Below are 21,515 nucleotides of genomic sequence, written 5' to 3'. Positions count from 1 at the left end.
TTGGTAAATATAAGAACAGTAACTGACCGAATAAATATACTTATCGAAGTGATGGTTCAATTTCAACATTTCTAATAAAAGCATGACGCAGCTACAAAGCTGGAACTAGATACATGTGTTCATTTAAGAGAAAGTGTACTGTATATATATTAATAGGTAACACAAACGCTAATTGTCGAGAAAATTATATTAGGTCTTCGGAAGTATTTTGATGCTTCGCCATACTTCAGTCACTTGTTCTCAATTTGGCAAAAAAGGGAGAGAGGTCCAAAAAAGGTGGGAACTCGCAGAGATGATTCGGTAAGATGTCATTCCCAACGTAAAGTAGCGTATTAAATTATAAACGAAATATACAAATAACTATGGTACGTACCATAGACCTTTATAATCTGTTTGGGCAACGTTGGGCATTAATTCGCGGCAAGGTGGTATTGATTGATTGTAGATGACAAATGACCATCAAAATTAACTAAAGCAGTTTTTAGTTTCGCGTGGTCGAACCAACTTGTGGAAAGCAGTCAACCGACAGGTTGTGACTAGGGTGTGGTTAAAGGTATTAGGTGGTGTAACAGTTGGAGACATGAAGTACATATGAATAGCTAACGATCCGGGAAAGGTACACTTTCATAATCCCGCGATTTGTACAGTTCCTTCAAAACTTCTGAGGTGGATAGTGTTCTCACCAGAGTTTTTGGGTTCCTTGACCCATCAGTATAGGACGAGGACGGGTTAGGCTAGGAAAACCATATTCTTCTTTCCAATTCGAGGTGTATGGTAATACCTAGTGGGTCGGAATTGATTCTTCAAATATATGCTTTTAACTGCGTGGTAGGAGGCCTCGTCTTGCTGCAAGCTGGTGGAAACTAATTTGGAACTGTGTGTAAGTACTGTAGCGTAGGCTTCATATTGATCTTATTGTAAAATATCCAGGTTCTGAGTTACTCAGCTTAAATTTTAATTAATTGTCACTTATCAAGGTAATGTGGCTGAAGAATTAATAAGGCTCGGTTTTATGATGTCTAGTTAAAACTAACCGTTAAGTAATGTGCACATTAACTTAATTAACGGAAAAATAGGATTTGATAAACTATTATGATTATTCATTTGTGAATGTAGGCATTCTAACCGTAGAAATCCCGTATTTCAGTCATTAAACACTTCAACGATCGGTTTAGAACTTGATCTAACAAGATCAACCAGCATCAAAAATGGAAGGCCAGAAAGAAGCGAAACGACGTTGTCCGTACGAGGTACTTGGGGTTCCTTTTGATGCTGATTTACGCACAATAAGGGCAGCATATAAGAAATGGGCCTTAAGGTGGCATCCAGGTAAAAAAATTTCATGTTGTTTTAACTCTGTAATGTAGAATGATCTTTTACTCTTAAAACATTATGTGAATTGTGGTATTTAAAGAATTGTTCTGGTTATTTATTAAATAATATAAAGCCTTCGTCGTATATCTTATCCCTTTCAAGATAAAAATTTAGATAATTTGGATGAAGCGAAAGAAGAGTTCCAAAATTTGCAGCAAGCATTCGATGTCCTGAGTGACGCGCATGAGCGAGCCTGGTATGATACCCACAGGGAGGCTATTCTGAAAGGTGGTGAGTATTTTTTTAGCGGAAAATTCCCGATTAATCTACATTATCAGAATGATTTCTACATCGATTATTTATCATCGCATTGCCAAGTATTCCTCCAGGAATGAGTTGTGCAAGAAGATAAAAATAAGCTGCTTCATAGCGATTTGACCTTAAAGTCACTTCTCGTTGAATTGTATTTGAGAAAAAACCTGTTGACTCTGCATAGGGTGGCATATTTTTGCATATGAAGGTCAAGTTCCGAGCCTGGAACAATATATCTTCGTAATTTAAAAGTTGAAAGGGTGAAGACTGCAATATGATTTGCTCTATTTTCGTATTTATTTCCACATGCTTTAGTGTACTACTAATAATTTATTTCCCATTTTAGGCCTCGGAAAAGATTATCAAGATGATAGTACGAATTTATTCCCGTACTTTTCGGCGTCCTGTTATCGAGGATATGGAGATGAAGAAGTAGGGTTTTATGCGGTGTACAGGTAAATATAGTTTGAGTAAAGTTTGCTATGCGTTTCAAGCCATGTTTTTGCGTAAATGCGATTTTAAAAATGTGATACGTTGAGCTTTTTCATCTAAGTGATTAATTTGACCACACCCTTTTCCATAAACAAAATAAAGTGTCATTTGACGTTTAACTCAGGAAAAAAATCACAGCAAATGAGAATTTTTAAAAAGGATAACTGCAGTAGATTAGAATAATAAGTTGCCTTTTTACATATTAATGCATGATAACAGTAAGGTGAGACATACTAATACAAGGTATATAATCAATTAAATAGTGCATTAAATATTAATGCAGAAAAGCATCATCTCAAGTAAGCTGCAGTTTGTTGGGTATGTGGGTCAGTTTTAGGGGTTTCTATCGGTTTCATGAGTGATTGGGGACTGCATGACATTTTAGAGGAAGGGAAGGTACAAGCTGTTTATAGCTACAAGAAGGCACGGCTATGTTCAGGGGTTGGAAAGAGGAGGTAATTGAGTAAGATATGTAGATGCATTGGCTGTCACAGGAGAGGTATTGGATAGGGTGAGGTGGATTATGTACTTGAATAAGGTGTTGAGGAATTTCGGAATGTGAATTGTGCATGTTTTCTGGTCAGTGTGTGGAGTTACATTAAAAATTCATTATCGTTAAATAAAAATTTTAGATTTGATATCTCTTAAAATGTAAGCCCCTGCAATACAGGTGCAGCTGTTTCTGCATGTGTGGCATTAATACATTTTTTAAGCACAATCCATCACAGGAGAATTTTTAGGGGTATTTGCACGTGTAATTTTTGTGTGTCATAAAACTTTTGAGTATCTCAACCCTTTTGCTGTTCTGAAAGTACCTTTTCATCCTCTCTGTGTTTTTCTATCAAACTTTGAAATTTTATCAAAATTATATTTTTAACATAAATAAGTAAATTTTCCATTGAATAAGCAGTGAATTTAGATTATTTTTATTATTTTCATATTTTTATTACTTTGGAAATGGTAAAGGTTACAGTGACACAATACCCTCCCTTTTCACCGCATATGAGGAGTAGGTTTCCGGAGAGTGAGCAGCAGCAAAAGGGTTAAGAGGCAGCTGAGGAGTTTAGTGTTAGCAGTAGAAAAGTGGCATTTTACAACAAAAATGTGAGTTTAGTTGTATCAGTCAATTTCATAACAAATCTCTCACTTAATCCAAAACTGATACCAGTTTAGTTATAATGATAAAAATATTTTGTACATAGTTTTTTATGGCTTTAATTTCCAATTTCAGTAATCGGTGGAGTTTAGCAATATCAGTTGTGGTTAAAATAGTTTAATGTGCCATTTTTTAATAATAAATAAAATGTTTACATTCATGAATGCTTAAATGGAATTCATAGGTCCTACGATAGATTTTCTTTAAAGGCATAAAATTTTCACTAGTTCTTTCAGCTTGACTTTAATAGGAGCAAACATATGCACCTGCTTTGCACAAATTGACATTTGTGCAAATCTGGTCTCTTGGTGGTTACAAAGCCTTGTATATTTAAAAAAACCATTCATTTCGGGACTAAATTACTATGGATTTGAACTAACCAAGTACTCCAATTTGTACTAACTTATTATAGGGAAAAATTATGAAAATTAGAATAGTTGGTATTTTTTGTTAAAGAATTAGAAATGGTAGGCCTTGGTTGAACAGATATGGTATGACCATTTTGCAAAAGTTTTGAGTTATTGTTGACGGACCCTGCTGCATCAGAGTGGTTTTTCTAAGTTGCGTGCTGTTGCTCCTACTCCCATGCTATATACCACAGAAATTTGAGCTGAGAGATGTATTCTTAATATCATTTGGGGCATCAGAATAAAACAAAAAAGAGTGTTGCTGAAACTCAGAACATGCATTTTGAAACTCTTAGCACCACAGAAGGAAATGAAGGTAGCCTATTGGAAAGGACTAGCCAACCTACTAAGATTCCTTCCCCATCAGCCTAATGAATATATTACAGATGAATGCACCAATTAATGAGTTTCATCATAATGCAGGCTGAAGTGAACTGGAAAGTATGCATGAAAGTATTCTGGAGGCTTTCCCTTATTTATATAATTATGTTAATAATGATTTTTATTGCAACAATTTCAGAGTGTAAAAATCATTCGCCTTGACTGTGATTCGAACCCAGATCCCTCAATATCCGGTCGAGTGCTTTAGCCACTTAAGCTACCGAGGCATCCTCTTAAACTCTGAAATTTTGGGGCTTTTAAAGGAACAAGATGTTGTGACGAAATACCGTACATACAATGTCACAGGCATTCGTAGTCGTGCGCGAGGCGACGCAGTCCACAAGGTTAAAGCCAACTTTAAACACTTATGGTGTTTTACTTTGACAAATTCCAAAGAAACTGCGGGAGATGCCGCAACAGTAACTTTTAACGGAGTCATCCGCTAGTGTGCATTTCAATGCAACAATGTCATACGAACAACTACGAATGCTTGTGACATTGTATGTACGGTATTTCGTCACAACATCTTGTTCCTTTAAAAGCCCCAAAATTTCAGAGTTTAAGAGGACGCCTCGGTAGCTTAAGTGGCTAAAGCACTCGACTGGATATTGAGGGATCTGGGTTCGAATCCCAGTCAAGGCGAATGATTTTTACACTCTGAAATTGTTGCATTGAAATGCACACTAGCGGATGACTCCGTTAAAAGTTACTGTTGCAGCATCTCCCGCAGTTTCTTTGGAATGATTTTTATTATTGCTGAAAACCAACTTAAGCTTCTGTTTTACTTAGTATTCTATCATTTAAGGCAGGTTTAAGATGGAAATGCAGACTAATCAACACTCAATTTCTATGCTCACCAAACCAGACAAAACCTTACAAATTACACTACAGTTAGCTCTGCTTCAGTTCTGCATACTTTTTACTAGTCTTCATTCCATCCATCCAGCCTTCTCCTTTCCCTACCTCACTGGCCTAATGTTCTGACATATATGTTCTTTCTATATTGCCATCTTCATCATTCTGTTGCCAATCAAAATGCTTTGCATTCACTTTCCTTGTCTACTTTGGACTTCTTCCAACAACCCTTGCCGCTCCCCTAGCATGCCTAGTAATTGTTTTCATCTCTATTTTGTTCAGCACCCAAGACTAACCAGACTGATGTCATAGAAATTAATTTTTTGCAGGAAACTCTTTGACCAAATATATGCAGAGGATATTTCTTTTGACTCAAGAGATCAGAGAGATTACCGTGCTCCAAGTTTTGGAAGATCTGATAGCTCCTATGATGAGGTGAGGTTTTGATACCATTAGTGGTTCATTCCTGTTCAGCTTAAATCAATTATCATAAAATTGAATTATTACCACTGAAAGTGCAATTTCAAATTTATTGGAAATGATTTTTGTTGAGTTTTAGCTTTTTAAAAATCACAATAGTCATTTAAATTTCACCATCTCTATTGTTTGTCATGGTGCTAGAAAAACCAATATTTTAATGCTCTGCCAATCATCACAGAAAAAAATTAAGAACCAGTAGTGGATCAACTCAAAGGGTTCAGGCAAACAACCTTTGGGTGTTTTATTACGTGTACCAGTTGTGATGTATGTATTTACCTGTTTGCATACTTGTCATACATATCATGTGTATAAAGTGAAATCCTGCCATTTAAACTTGAAAATATGAATTTGCAATGCATTTTGAATTTCTTCAGTTTTCCATTAATTTAATGTTTAAACCTGTAAATAAATGATACAGTAGTCACTCAATTATTGCATCTTTTGTTGAGATGAGTTAAGGAAACCTTTTTATTTCATCCTGCGCACACGTAGCGAAGCAGCTTACGGAAGGTCATTTTGTGCGTTGAAATGAATTTGAGTTTTCATCATATTTTACCTAGGAAGCTTAATTACCTGTATCAGCCCAAGAAACGGTCAGTAAAGTATAATCGGGGTTGAATTATCCATTTTTGTGTGTTGTTCAACTTCACATGCTTTGTTGAGGGGAGGGGGGGTGAAGATTGTGGGACTGGTTCATGAAAATGGAATAGGCGGTTGTATAAAATTATTTGCCATAGAAGTAGTGAATACCTAACCGGCAAATTGATGCTAAAATTACTGCATTCACTCTCCAAATGGTGAAAGAACTTAGAAGTGTTCCTTTATGTCACAGTTGTACCTAAGACTGTTCTTTTTCATTCTTCACACGATGTTGCAATTTATACACTTTCTGGGTAAGTTGTGGCTGTGTTAAGTTTAGTACAACATAGTTAAGTCATCTTAGATGAAAAATGGTTAACAGACAAAAAGGAAAACCTGTCAACCAATTGTGCTAACAATGACATATGTATGATGAACTTGGTATTCTAAAAAACCTGGTTTTGAAAACTTGCTTTAAAACCTTAAAAACATTCTCATTCCACCATTTGCATTCTATCTTTAGTTTTTACATTCAGTATATATTTTACTCATATTGATCTACATCCTGCATCGTCTCTGTGTTTTCTACAAGTATAAATCAAGCCAGAATATTGTGATAAAAAATTCATGTTGCCATTTATAGGTTGTGCATCCATTTTATGCCTTCTGGGAGAATTACTGTACTACTAAGTCATTTGTGTGGCTGCATGAGTATGACATTAGAGAGGCAGGTAACCGACGTGTTTCTAGATTAATGGAAAAAGAAAATAAGAAAATTACAGAGAAGGCAAAGAAGAAAAGAAATGGGGAGATTCGTCAGTTAGTGAGCTTTATAAGAAGGCGGGACAAACGCCTTGAAAAGTATAGGGTAAGTGGAGAATATATATTTTTTGTCTTACGAGTCGATAATTGTGTTAATTAATCATATCTTAATGTAATGTGAAATGTATAAATTACTTTTATAGTACTATCCATGTTTTTATTGGTTCTAAATAATTATTCATAAAATATTCATGCATGTTTTAAACTTTTTCTGCAGAAAGAATTGGAAGCAAAAGCGGCGGAAAATGCCAGGAAAGTAGAGGCGAATCGCCTAAGACAGATGGAAGAGCGGAATAGGGAAATAGCAAAAGTTAAAGAAGCAGAGTGGGCTAAGATGGAAAACTTGGAAAAGGAGTTGAAGGTACATCTATTTTTATTTATCTTTCTAGATACTAAACATTACAGTTTGTAGGAATGTTCCCATTGTATTTTGAACTTTTCTTGGAAAGAGTTGACTAACAAATTGGGGAACTAAAAAATATCATTAAGTTTATTTATATAAAACCCAGATATTTCAAGGACCTATTTTTTTGCTACTGTGCCTTTTCAAATAATGTTTACCATAAACAATATTTTTGCAAGTCTCAGAACCTGATCTTGGCTGTGAAATTCATTTTAGACCATTTTAATTCATCGGTGCTCAGAATCATGGCAATTCTGGGACATTTGGTCTGGGACTGCAATTACCTTTGAATTATACATTATGTCCAATGAAACACAGTTGAAATTGCATGGTTTTCCCCTGTGTATAGAAAACTACTTTGTGGAAATATATTTTTCACATGTTGGGTGGCATGTAATTATGCAATTATTGATTTTCGCTTTTATCTTTTCAGGAAATAGAAAGTAACCTGGCCACTGAATTTGGTGATAGTCCTTCCTCAGATGCATATGATTCTGATGATGCTGAATCACGTGCAATTACACAACTTTACTGTGTTGCATGTAATAAAATATTTAACAGTGAGAAGTCGTGAGTAATCTTTAATAAATTTGAAAATGAGTGATCTTAATATGAAATTATATACATTTTATCTATTTAATTTTTTCAAGTTTTTTTTATCCTAGTCTTATCAGAAAATCATCTTTCTTAATGTGACTATTAACTGTTACTATAGGTTTATTCTGTAATGTCTAATCATGTCTCAAAATGTCGTCCTTTTTAATCCCTTCCTCTAGCCTTTGCACAGACTAGTACAGTGGAACCTCACATAGTGCATAATTTGCATGATGAGCAAAATTGCTAGTCCCAAAAAGGATTGCTATCTTAGTGTCACTAGTGGGCAAACATTTTTCCTAACTTGTGTTCAGACTTATTTGGTGCAAAGTTCAATGATATTTGTGCATAGTTTTAAAAATGACCGTAAAGAAAAATCCATTAGAAGAAAGAGACAAAAGAATAAAAATAACTGTGGAAATGAAAAGTGAAGTCATTGAAAATCAGGAATAGAGTGGAAGCGTGGCTGATCTAGTACCCACATCAGCAATTTGCATTTTATTCGAGAAAAAGGGCAAAATTAAGAAGGTAGATGTTTTAAAGAGTTACAAGAATATCTACGCAACGGGCACATATTCTCCATGATGTTAAAAGGTTGCTTCTCATATGGATAAGGGAAAAGTAATTGCAATATGACAATAATAACAAAGATATCATTTGTGAGAAGGGGAAGAGGTGTTTGCCAACCTCGTTAGAAGATGTTGGGGTCATTAATGGCTGAAGAAGTATTTAAGAAGAGCTGTGCATGGTTCAAGAAGAACCGGCGTCCATGGCACTGTGAGCATTATGAAGCAGCAAGCTCTGAGTCAAAGGCAGCAGAGAACTACATAGGTAACATCAAGAAACTTAATGATTCTGAGGGTTACCAGCTCGAAAAGGGTTTTCAATTGTGACAAGACGGGTCTCATCTGGAAGAAGATGCCAAAGCAAACCTATATTTCTACATGCAACAGTAGAAGAGAATACATTGCCTGGCCACTAGCCAGTGAAAAGTGGTCTCACACTGCTGTTTTGCGCAAATGTAAGCAGCAAATTGGAAATTAAAAGCTTGCTTGTTTATTAGTGTTAAGTCCAAAACAGCAAGCTAAATGTGATGTGGAGATCACGGGAAATTATAGCATTGAATCAAGCGGACGAGGCATCGCCCTAATAAAGCAGTACTGATACATGCCAGAAATTAATTTAATGATAATTCTGTGTTGCATTTTTGCTAAAGTTTGAGGTATCAGCTAAAACAAATGTCTCCAGACAACTTTCTAGTAAAAAGGAATTAGTTATTTATCATATAAAATAAACTGTTTATTTAGATTCTTTTTTGCTTTTATAAATTGAGTTTGCATTCCTGGTTGCTTCATCTTGCAATAGAAGAAAAGGTGAACATGATCCACAATCCTAAACAATGTTTATATAATTTTCTTTGATTCAACCTTTTAGATAACTTGTATGCAAAAAGTTGTTTCACCAAGTGAGTGTTTCACCTTCCACCGAAACAGATCGCAGGACAAATTATGCTTGTATGAAGTTCCACTGTATTATTTTCATGTCTTCTTTCCTCTCTGCGAGGATACCTATATCAGTTGTAAACGGAATCGATTTTGAAAGTATGGGGAAAGGCTTATTCATCACTTCCATTTTTTTCATTAATCCAAGTCAATTTCATTCCAGTCAATATATAGTTGAAACGTGATCTTCAACTTTTAATATGCTGGGCATTTCGGTGAATATTGTTGAAATATAGGCATGTGAACATTTTTGTTCCGAAATATTCGAGAGGCGATACAAATTCACGCCTAGGTATCCTATTCTTGGCAGCCATTGCTCCATGTGGCCCTCCATTGCCTGGCAGTGAATTAAAATTGCTCAACTTTAGGCAATTTCAAATGCTTTGCATGATATTCTACCAGTTTTATGTTAATTTTTACTGTGACGCATGTGTATTTGTAAGTTTTATTACCTAGAGGAAAGGTTTAATTTTCTTCTTCAGCCATTTAGTTTGCAATAAATGCCAATGGTGTTTTCATGTGCTTGTGACTGATTTTCAAGTGTCCTGTTCATTGACTAGATTGACATTTGCATTCAATGTGGATGAAATTATGGCATCCTTTCAATTACGATTTCTTGTGTTGGTGTATCATTGTAGTGAAAGAGTACTGTAATATACATTTCTAAGAATTTGGTTAAATATCTAGGAAATGCTTGTCCTTCTAATGGAGGGCTCACGGTCAATAATTTAGGTTTATTTTGGAATGTATGATCAGGACAATGCATTTTATTCTTGATGTATTCATGTGCACCCCACTTCCAACAGACAGCAGGATTTTGGGTTATTCATCTGATTTCACTATGATACGGTCAACCATTCTTTGTCATTTCCCACTCCTGCATTTTATAGATTATGAACAGTGTCATTGTTTGATGAAACATTTGTTCAGGGACTGTACTGTACAGTAACTGGTTAAACTGAATGTATGCCTCAAAAAACATTGAGTTTTTTTAATAGTTTCAAAGTACACACCCTATAAATATTACTCATATATGTTAGTAAATACCAGTGTGTTCCAAATATTTCCAATGTGCCTTGCATGGGTTTTGTTTCTTATGTATTTTTCTCACTATTTCTCCTTTTTTATTCTTTTAGGTTTGCCAACCATGAAAGCTCAAAAAAACACAAAGAAAAAGTGGCTGCTTTGCCAGATTCATATAGGCTTGAATTGGATGATGAAAAATATGAGGATAATTCAGATGATATGAGGATCAGTAATTCAGACGATGAAGAAGGTAAGGATTTTAACTTGTCATCAAGTTGAGAATTTTCATTAAATTTCTTATGGCATCAAGGCCAACTCTTCCATTATTCAAAATCCCCACTGTCATGTTAATCTTCTCAAGATAAGTTAAGAATGGAAGAAATTTAATGGATGGAATCAGAAACCGACAAAGAAGTCCTTGGTATGTTGGGGAAGATGATAAATTTGATTGGAGAAATTAAAAGAAGACAGGAAAAGTGAATAGAGGCCATATTGAGTGTAGGAGTGGAGTTCCAAAAATGGTGTTGGGTTAAGGATGGGCTGGGAGGATTCCCTGGTCCATCAAAAACATACCTCAATCAATTGGCTATTGAAAATAATAATAAATCATAACACTGAATTTAGATATTCACCCTATGAAATGAAAAAATGTACCCGTACTTTGAAATCTCATAAATAGCTTTGCAGTGATGTTGCCTCTCCCCACAGCCTTATTTTTTTCATTTTCTTTAAAGCCTTTTTCTTTCTCACAATCAAGTATGGCTAGATGTGAGCTATGTTTCATTCGTATAATATTCTCTTTTTTTTTCTAAATTTTCTGGTCTAGCATTTCTACCATACACAGTGGAACCCCACTTTTACACAATTGAGGAGGACGAAGGAAAAATTTGTAAATTTAGGGAAGTCATAATTTGAAGGAAATGTAAGTGAAATCATGGTCAGATGTTCCATAATTTTATTTTATTTACCTAAACTGATGGGCCACTGAATAATCATGGCAATAAATGAACAAACAGAAGTCAACATACTCTATACCTGTGTACTTAAGTGTACAGGGTGTGGCCAGATAAAATTCATTTTGAAATTCCCACCATTTATACCACATATGGAGGCTGCTATTGGCGCCCAAACAAGCTTGACCTTTGTACTGAACCGTCATAACCTGAAATGGGTCTCAATGTTGAGAACAAGTGTTGAGTATAACCAAAGAGCCAAGTATTGAAAGTGTATGGTTGCTAGGTGACAGAAATTATTTGGTTCTTTGGGTACCTGAGATTGATGGTGTTTGGTTCTTCGGGTGCCCAAGATCAACAGTGTATACATGTATGATGTCGTCACAAAGTATAAGGAGTCTGACAATGGTTTAGCAACAACAGGGAGGAGCACATTGTTAGGATGCCTGATGTTATCCAACGGATTCAGGAGCATTTTTGAGGAATCAATTCAAAAATTCTTGTCTGTGTGAGTGAAAAGATTGCTTGTTGAGGAGGACCTCCACCACAAGTCTTACACCATTAATATAAGACAGATGCTTTCTGAAGCCACCAGGGAAAAGCTAGTTGAATGTTGCAACCTGTTTTTGTGTCCCTTAAAAAAACAATGCTGCTGGACAAATCAGATTTTTTTTAATGAAAAAACTTTTACTTAGAATGCTTAAACCGATCGCAGGAAATACCACTGGCTAACCCATGACCCTGAAGATTTCCTTGTTTTTTCCAGAATGAAATTTCTGGTGAATGTTCATGTCCTAGGAAGTTTCTAGTGAGGGTGATGTCATGCCAGCAAGTTTTGTTAACAGAGGGGAAAATATCTCCAAAGAAGTTTATTTGCATGTTCTGACAAATGTGGTGAAGCCATGGATGAAAACTCTGTCCTATGGAAGGCCGTTCAATTTCCAGTGGGCCGGTGCAACAGCCCATACGAGTCATTTGGTGCAAAATTGGCTGCCGGAGATCGATATGTTTTCATCCAAATAATTCTGACCTCTCAGCAGCCCAGATTTAAATCCGTTGAACTACTGTGTGCAGAGTGTGTTGTAAGGGTCACCAGCTAGTCCAGACATTGCTTCATTGAGAGCCATAATTGAAATGGCATTTGCTGATATGGACCGAGGCACCTTAAAATAGGCTTATGAATGCTTCAGATGATGAATGGAGGCCATCATTCAAGCAAGTGGGGAATTACATTGAATAAATTTGTCGTTTGTGACCCTGCAGTAAATTTTGTAAACATTTTCATTTTTCCAAGTAACTGCGGGAGATGCCACATCGGTAACTTTTGATTGAGTAATGCACTTCATATTCAAATATCACCGTTCGTATATTAAAGAGAGGTGGCAAGAAGTTTGTTAGTCGGATTGTTGATGTTTGGTTATCTCTAATGCAAGTTACTAATTTTGATGGAATTTTCAATGATTGATGTCTTGTCATAGGCTATGTATTGTAATCTCTGCTCATCAAGGGGCTCCAAAATGTAAGTTAGGGAAACAAAAATTGCTCGTTCTTCTAAAGATTGATAGTACTAGTTAAACAATTTGTAGGTCTCGATTAGATGTACCATTACGTTCATAAGGACTATGCACAATTCAAACAGCAGAGAATTTTTTTATTCTCTGTTGAGCTTTTCATTTGTCTAGCAATTTTATTTGAAAAATTTTCATAAACCATTTATAATCACTTTTTAGATAGTTAAATTTAAAAGTATTTCATATATATGATTTTTTCCAAATTACAGCTGATTCTTCCAGTTTAACAGATGCTGTTCTCCCCACGGCGGAGGAGTGTAAGACAAATGGTGTTGCATGTGAGAAGAATGGAGATGATGAAAATGTTTTCCCCACGGCGGAGGAGTGTAAGACAAATGGTGTTGCATGTGAGAAGAATGGAGATGATGAAAATTTAACTGATAATGCTGGGATTTTGATGAGTATGAAACCTGCTAAGGGGAAATGTAAGAAAAAGGTAAGGAATAACTGGATTCTGTCCTATGCTTATGGGGGTGATTTGGTCGACTTTTGTCACTCAAATTATTAGATTTATTTGTTTCGAATTCATTTATTTCTAGATAATTTTAATTCCATCAACTAAGTCATTCTTCCCAAAGAGACCTACTGTGAAAATTTTTCCCTTCCTTCAAGGTGGTGTGGTTCCCATAATAATATAGAAACTTGATCTTATATAACATCTGTGTATTATCTTTATCAATGTACTGAACGTATGAAATCATGTAAAATCAAGATTTTTTTCTATAGTGATTAATGGACTATTCTATGCCAGACTCAGTTTAAATCTAGGAATCTGCATCTACTCTTACCTTCACCTACCTTTGAATATGTAATATAATATATATATATATATATATATATATATATATATATATATATATACAATATATACATGTATATATATATATATATATATATATATATATATATATATATCAGGGAAAGGAACTGGCCCCCCTACCCTGATGTGTGAATTTTCGCATGCCGTATAGGGCTTAGTACTGGGTGATCTCTACCATCACCTACCAAACCGACCTTCGGGTTGTTTACTGTGTTTATATAGATATATATATATACATATATATATATATATATACATATATATATATATATATACATATATATATATATATATATATATACATATATATACATACATATATATACACACACATATATATATATATATTTATATATATATATTTATATATATATATTTATATATATATATTTATATATATATATTTATATATGTATGTATATATATGTATATTTTTGTATATATGTTTATTATTTTTATATCTTTATTTTTATGTATATGCATATGTATGCATATGTATATGTGTGTATATATATATATGTATATGTGTATATGTATATATATGTGTGTATATATGTATATATATGTATATATATGTGTGTATATATGTATATATATGTATATATATGTGTGTATATATGTATATATATATGTGTGTATATATGTATATGTATATATATATATATATATGTGTATATATGTATATATATATATGTATATATATATATGTATATATATATGCTGTATACGTGTATATGCTGTATACGTGTATGTCAATGATATACAGTCAAATTATTCCTCCATTATTTCCTCTGATTGATCAGGTACCATGTCTATTTTTGCCTCCCTATGGATGCTTGTTGGGATGTAGGCTTGAATAATGACCAAGTACATCGATTTAACTTCTACTTCTACTGATAATATATTATGCTTTATGGTTTCTAAGATTCTACATCAGATTTTGTGTATGGAAATTTTTCATACAATTCAGATTATTGTTGTCAAAATTATGGCACAAACTTATCATCTTTATCTGAAACAATTTGAAATATTTTTGTGTACAGTTCATGTTCATTTCTTTTTGGAAGCAATGCATTCTCCGAGAGCTGACTTAAATGACTTGTAACTGGAGTAGTTAGCGCACAAATTCAATGTCAACTGGAATCCAACTATAAATCTAGCACAGATTAAGTAAAAGAAAATGAAGGCCTTTGAGGGGGCATACATTTCACAGAAACTTTATGTTTTGATATATTACACGAACATACTAATTGAAACCAGAAGCACACCACACACCATTTTCACCTCTGGGATCAAAACTTCAAGGAATTTTTATTCTGGATATTGTTTCTCATATATCATATTCCTTAAGGATACAGAAAATTACTCTTTTCTGTGCATATTCATTGGTCTCAGCATTGCAGGGTATAGCATAAATGTACATGAACTACAGCCCTCTCTGTTTAATGAAGAGTGAATATCAACTGATTTATTTTAATTTTGTTGTGTTGCATAAATTGGTTTGCATTATATTAAGCATTGACATTATTTCATCCTTAGAATTCAAAGGCACGAGTGAAAGGTGAGGCTACTGAAATTGCAGATGAGTTAAATTCTGCTGCTAAAGTTGAATCACCTGAGCAATGCGAAGCCGGTGGTTTTACAAAGAAGAGCTCTGCCAAAAAGAAAAGGAAAAAGAAGCAGTAGTGAAAGGTAAATTCACTGGAAAAAATAATTTGAGGTTCTTGCTCTCATCTAAGCAAAATATTTTGCCGAGTGTGTGTTAAGATGGAGTGGCTTTGATCATATTTAAGTTTTTTTTGCTATTTCTTCAAGAAAATTGGTACTGCTGGCCCAAAAAATAATTTAATTGGAAATTTACATTAGAAATGCAAATAAAACCGAGAATTTCTCTATTAGGCTGCTATATTTTTGAAACCAAGTACAGCACTTCCTGTAATCCTTCATTCCTGATGCAAATGTTATGCTTAAGATTTGGTTGAAAGGCCACTAGTGCTGATTTTATCATTCTTGGGAATTCACATTTCGGTAAAATGATGACATATTTCCAGCTGTCACTGCAGTTTCCCAAAGTTACCATAAGGGGCCAGAAAAATGACACATCTTATGACTGGCAAAGATGCATAACTTTGTGGTTTATTAGTACAAATGGCATATGATATTCCTTACCCTATTTTAAAACTTCTCTAGACAAATGTCTTAACAATATGTATGTCTCTACCGGGCCTTTACTTGAGGGCCAGGAATGTGTTCCAAGAGGAGCAATCACGTATTGACCATGGTAAAAATTATTGTCAAACCACCCAGATGTATCTTGACTGTAGCAAGCACCAGATCCTTCTATCCAAGTTGGTAAAGTTCCTCTTTCAATCTAAGTGGGGCAGAGATACTCTGCTTTAAGTGGTGTATGGAGGCACACTTTAATAGCCGTTCCACAAATTTAACCTCTGCTTCATGGTTAAGTGCACTTTGACCTCTGACTCATTTCAGATGCTTTCCCGAGATCTTGCAGCAGGCTCCTTGGAACCTGGTACTGCACTGCTGTCCTTAAGATTGTCATTCTCTCTCTTGCAACCATCTAATGCTTTTTCCATGTGATATTCATCATATTCTTAGCTTGAACAGCTGCCACTGATTTTCTGATAGTGTCTGGAGATGACTGAAGGCACCCCAAAATACAGGGGTGACTAATGATGTATTTCAATTTTTTTCCTAAAAAGTCAGAGTATCCTCTGTTTGAGTTTGACATTTCAGCTATTTTTGTAATCTTGTGATGAACAAACTAACACCACCATAAGATCACATTCTAACACCCGGCTCCAGCAGATATAAATGTCGACTGATTTTTTGTACACTTGTCTCAAGGATACACCAATATTAACTGAGCTCATCAGTACAACTGTACTGTACAGTAACTGTTGCAGAAGACAAGGCTGGTTTGCCAGTGATATACACTGACAATGTTATGAAGTATTGTTGGCCCATAGTATTTAAGACATTGTTATCTAAGGTTTGAAAATTTGGAGTAGTGCCCACATGGTCAAAGTCACCCCCTTTGGCTGAAGTCACCCTTTGATAGGATGTGTCTTATTTTTGTAGAAGAAGGCTTGGGCCTCAATTTTCATTTTCAAATTTGCAATTTTTTCTTGCCGAAATTTCACTAAATTCTTAAAATATACAATTTTTTAGTGATTCTTGGTAGCACATTTCAATAGCAGAGTCATGTATGAGAGTTCTATCAAAGAGGCTGCTGTGTTGTCTCATTTTCTGTTTATAAGAAGTGTTGATATAGGCATCTTATCCGTGTATAAATTTCCTGATCCAAGTTAACTAACCATTGTAAGTTTTATAAATCAACTATGTATTTCTCTCACACTTGTTCCTTTGATTTTACCTCAGGGAGAGGCTTACCCTTCTTGTTTTTACAGCTAGAATTAAGAACCTCTTATGGATGCTGAACTTAAAAAATCCACTGACAAGAGCAGTTGATCTAATGCCCAAATTTTCTGTCCATAACTGGTTATGATGCAATGCTTATCGTATCAGAGTTCCATGGTGTGTGTACGTAAAAATTGCCCTTTGTGGGAGAATTATAATGATACTCGGGTTTCATAATCAATTAATATTTTTGTATCTTCTTTTAGGACCATTATTCTCAGAAATTGTGGAGCAGCTGTACTTCAGCATGTCACAGTTTGGAAGCATGATATTTAAAGACATTAGAAGACATTATTTTTTTACCTATCTTTGATTTTTCTTAATTTCAAAGGCTGTGGATTTCATTGTACGTTGTTTGTTGAGGATGAGTGGCAATATTTGTAATGGGATAAAGTCATGTTCATCTTGGTTGTTGAGATGGGAGACAATTTTAGTAACCTGACTTATTTATATAAAAAATTGTGTAACATCCAATTTGAAAGACTTAGTTGATTTATATGATTGATAAGAGATTTTTAAAAAATACAACAGTATTTTCAAAGAAATATTTGTTTCATTTATGCAAAATCATAAAAGCAAGACTTCAGAAGGTGAAACTTGCATCAATCACTGTCAGAGTCAAAATTTGTAAAAATTCAAAACTATGGAAATTATAATGGATACCTTAAAAATTTTGGGAATAGCTTTTGACAATTAAATGAGAAAATAATGAACTCAATACTAGCCCTGCATTTATTAATATGATGCAAATGTAAAAAGACTCCTGAAAATTGTATTTTCAAGGAACTCACTATCATGTCCAATTTTATGTATAACAAAAACCCTGTGTGACTTGCCATGTACATACATGGTATTAATGATTTCAATGATGATACATATTTAGTTAATATCACAAGACTAGGCAACGTAAGCCCCTGGGCCAAAAATTAATTGAAACATACGTGCCATCCTTATATCCCAATTATGTGTCAAGGGTGAATGGGATATCATGCCCTGAATGTCGAAGCCACATTGAAATGAACATGCTCAGAAACCTTTTGAACTCCTCCTTCATGGAGAGGAGTGTCCCATACGCTTGCCACCATTCACATGCATCCCTTGAAGAGGAGCATCAGTTACTCATTGTTTCTAGTTTGGTGCAAATGGCCAGCATTTCCCTCCATTGGAAAGAAAACAACAACAATCTTGCCAAGTCCCACTTGAGGGAAAATGACTGGAGTAGATTGATGGAAAAGGGCTGGGGTAGTTGATTGTGTGACAATTTTGTTTCTGCCAGATGGGAGATTACTGGGATTGTCAATGATAATTGTTTGTGGAAACATTCAATGATGATTGTGTAGGAGTTGTTGACCCTAGTGAGGAAGACAGCATCATTTTACAATAAGGATCATCAAATACTTAACAAAAAAAGACCTTTAAAATGTCTGCCCTCCTCTGTGAAATAAATTTATCTATGGATTTTACTCCTTTGTGTTTCTCCTCTTCCTGCATAGAAGTACACCTTTGGAAATTCGTTTTTACTTAAATTAGTTAGTAAAACTGTGAGATATATGTAACTACTGGTTACTTTTGTTTAATGGTTAACCTGCGTCATTGTGGCACATGACATTCCTCTAAAAAACTCATCACGTCAAACTACCGAACCTAGGATTGTAGACTATCCAAAATCAAAACTAATTTGGCACATCATCTCATTCTCATTTGCGCGTGGTGTTGGGATGTGGCTGCGAAAATGTATTTCCGAGCTCCTATACAAAGGTGTTCATTGTGGCAATTACGGCTACAAATTGCATGAACACGTTTTCTTTACCTATATGGTTCATTTTATTCCATTGTGTTCCTTTGTCCAATGATTTCGGCTCAAATTAACCAGTTTCAATCACTTCACAGAACACAATTCCAAACTGGTCACAGCACGATATATTACTGCATTATGATGATCCGGTAAGAAACAGCCATTAGGAAAAATAGCACCAGACCTGTTTTAATTATTGAACCTGTTATTAATTACTCAACTTAATTTGTTATAGGTTAAGCTTTTTAGTATACGTCGTTTCACAAGACATTACACATGACAGAAACGCAGATGGCAAAACAAATATTTACTTCCATTACTTCAAATGACGATTAATAGCTGCGGTACACATTTACTCAAAAGGCCACTGAAGAGTAGATACCTACGTAAGTACAAATCAATTTTTGAATTATTAAATCTTCTAAAGAGAACAAACGAAATCCTGGCTACCAAAAATATTTCCTGTAATCTACTTAACAGAATACGTATCCTGTAAAGACTAAAATTCTAAGGATTCTAAGCAGTACCCATTCACGGAGGGGCCAATTAAATTTGATAAGGGTAATAATTGAGGCTTGTATTTATTTATTCACCTTAATAATTTTCCCTTGCTAAAAAATCTAAAGAAGAAAAACTACATTGACGTATTCCCAGCACATGAGTATTCATATCCCGTTACAGAAATTATATTAAGTTATGATTGAAAATATAACCTAGTGTCGATTGACGTATGCATTCTCATTTCGACAACCATTACAAATAATACGGACCATTTTCGAAAGAACATTTTTCGGCATTACCGAGTACACTGTCAAGATTGAAAACAAGAACTAGCAGAGGAATCAATACACTTAAAACGTTTCTTTTTTGTATCCTGAAGAATCGCGAAATTGTGGTTATCGGTTCGCGATTTTTTAATACAGAGGTTGGATTTGTTCATGGGTTAACCCTTGTTCGATGTTTCCAGTTCCAGCTTTATAGAATCACAATGATTAGACCTTCACATGATTAGCAGTTCCTGTACCGTAAATATTAGTGCAAAAATACCAATAAAATTCGTTCAATTTCTCTTTTCTACTGTGGAAGTAACTTACGGTCAGTAGTTTCGACATTGCAAATATCCAAGCATCAATCTTCAGAGCTCGACTAACAAAGTTATAAGCTTTTAACTCATTAAGGTTTTCTGTACATTTTCTTGAAACCTAAAATGTTTACTTCCATTTTGAACTAACGGGAGGCTAGCCATATCCTGTTCCGTTCACTTCGGCAGGTGAATTAATTTCTATCCGAAATTGGCGTCGGCCAAATTCATGCCCATTACTTCCGTTTCGGCTCGGGAATGGCCTGATGAACATCATTCTTATTGAAAGCTAAAAATCAACTCTCATTAAATTATGCAAGATTATCTACAACTACAAGTAACTTTAATTAAAATAACCTGACAGCACACATTATCGAGGAAGTTGTAATGGTAGCTGCCATACTCAGACAGATTAAAAGATTACACAGTTTGAGTGATCAATTATTATAATGAACAAATACCACAAATCAATTACTTATACTTTAAATTGATTTCATCGGAAAATAACCTACTTCGTACATTAATATTGGCAGCAAGAATATACTTAATCAACATCTAATACACAAAATCAATATTAAGAATGTAAATTTCAGTAAACTAGCGGGTAGACACCGTCTTTTGATGATAAATTTCGCCATTCTTCTTCAGGCGCACCATAATTATAAAAATTTGAAATGGGTGTGTGTGTGTGGACCTAGTGCCTAAAATAAGGATCCAGAACTTTCCTCTCTTAGATTCACTGAGGCCTATTCTATGTCTTTCCCATATTGACCACCACGCGGCGCAAGCTCTTTACAGTAAAACCACAGCCTACAACACTTCTTTTGCTGGGCATACTCTAGCTCAAAGGTTATCTAGTAAACTGTGGTAAAGCCATAATAAAGTTTACTACAATGTGGCCAAAATCAGTTTTTAAGACTGAAGCTACCGATGACTGTGGTAATCGTGGTTAATTTCTGGGTTGGAACTTAGCCAATGCGTTGACCCTGAGCATGACTATGTATGCATATTCTTGGATATTTTGCTGTAAATGACTGTCAAGTACTACGTGTCTATTTATATAATGCTTGTTCTTGAGAAAGTAAAGAGTTAGTCATATATTTTGTATTTTTGAGTTTTAATATTACAAATGAACGTCCAAAATCAAAGATTTATCGAAGGTTTTTTACCTTGTGACTTGTGCAATAAGACTTGTTTCCTAACGTTTTAGTGGAACGAAGGTTTACTTTCAAGAGGTGTTTTTTATACTGTAGGCATAGTGGAATTATTTTACATTGTTTCATATTGCCTAAAGAGGGAATTCATAAAGCCCTTGCTTCATTAGTTCGTGGGAAGTATGTATGTGTTAATACATTTTTACTGTACCGCCTGTAACCTTATCATCACTAGACATGCGTGGGCTTGGTACAAATATACAAAGAGTTCTGGTGGGTGAATGAGTTTATCATCCTTGAAGCCCGTGGAATTTAGTTTTACCATTACTTTTCCACAGGACCCAGGGTGTTGCAGGCAAGATGCGAGAAGCGGTGTATTT

At 34.8% G+C, this 21,515-nt stretch overlaps 1 protein-coding gene across 1 annotated transcript; it reads left to right on the top strand.

The window, feature by feature from the left end:
• The first annotated feature begins 277 nt into the window (after window positions 1-277).
• Window positions 278-17,665, top strand: LOC139690808 (dnaJ homolog subfamily C member 21-like). The gene is made up of 12 exons (XM_071588386.1): window positions 278-880; window positions 1,148-1,329; window positions 1,477-1,605; window positions 1,973-2,081; window positions 5,247-5,352; window positions 6,620-6,844; window positions 7,016-7,159; window positions 7,635-7,771; window positions 10,434-10,573; window positions 13,057-13,283; window positions 15,207-15,359; window positions 17,312-17,665. Exons 2-11 carry the CDS (start codon window positions 1,209-1,211, stop codon window positions 15,351-15,353), a joined length of 1,485 nt encoding a protein of 494 aa, XP_071444487.1. The 5' UTR covers window positions 278-880; window positions 1,148-1,208; the 3' UTR covers window positions 15,354-15,359; window positions 17,312-17,665.
• Window positions 17,666-21,515: the final 3,850 nt, after the last annotated feature.

The sequence above is a fragment of the Hetaerina americana genome, unplaced genomic scaffold (genome assembly GCF_022747635.1).
Source record: "Hetaerina americana unplaced genomic scaffold, ioHetAmer1.1.p SCAF_3, whole genome shotgun sequence".
Lineage (NCBI taxonomy): Eukaryota > Metazoa > Arthropoda > Insecta > Odonata > Calopterygidae > Hetaerina > Hetaerina americana.
Note: the sequence above shows the minus strand (reverse complement) of the source record. Positions and strands in the feature narration are given on the sequence as shown.

Coding starts and splice junctions, on each gene's coding strand:
- LOC139690808 (XM_071588386.1), top strand. CDS start 1,209: ATGGAAGGCCAGAAAGAAGCGAAACGACGTTGTCCGTACGAGGTACTT. Junction 2,082..5,246: donor GGGTTTTATGCGGTGTACAG/GTAAATATAGTT, acceptor AATTTTTTGCAG/GAAACTCTTTGACCAAATAT. Junction 6,845..7,015: donor AACGCCTTGAAAAGTATAGG/GTAAGTGGAGAA, acceptor CTTTTTCTGCAG/AAAGAATTGGAAGCAAAAGC.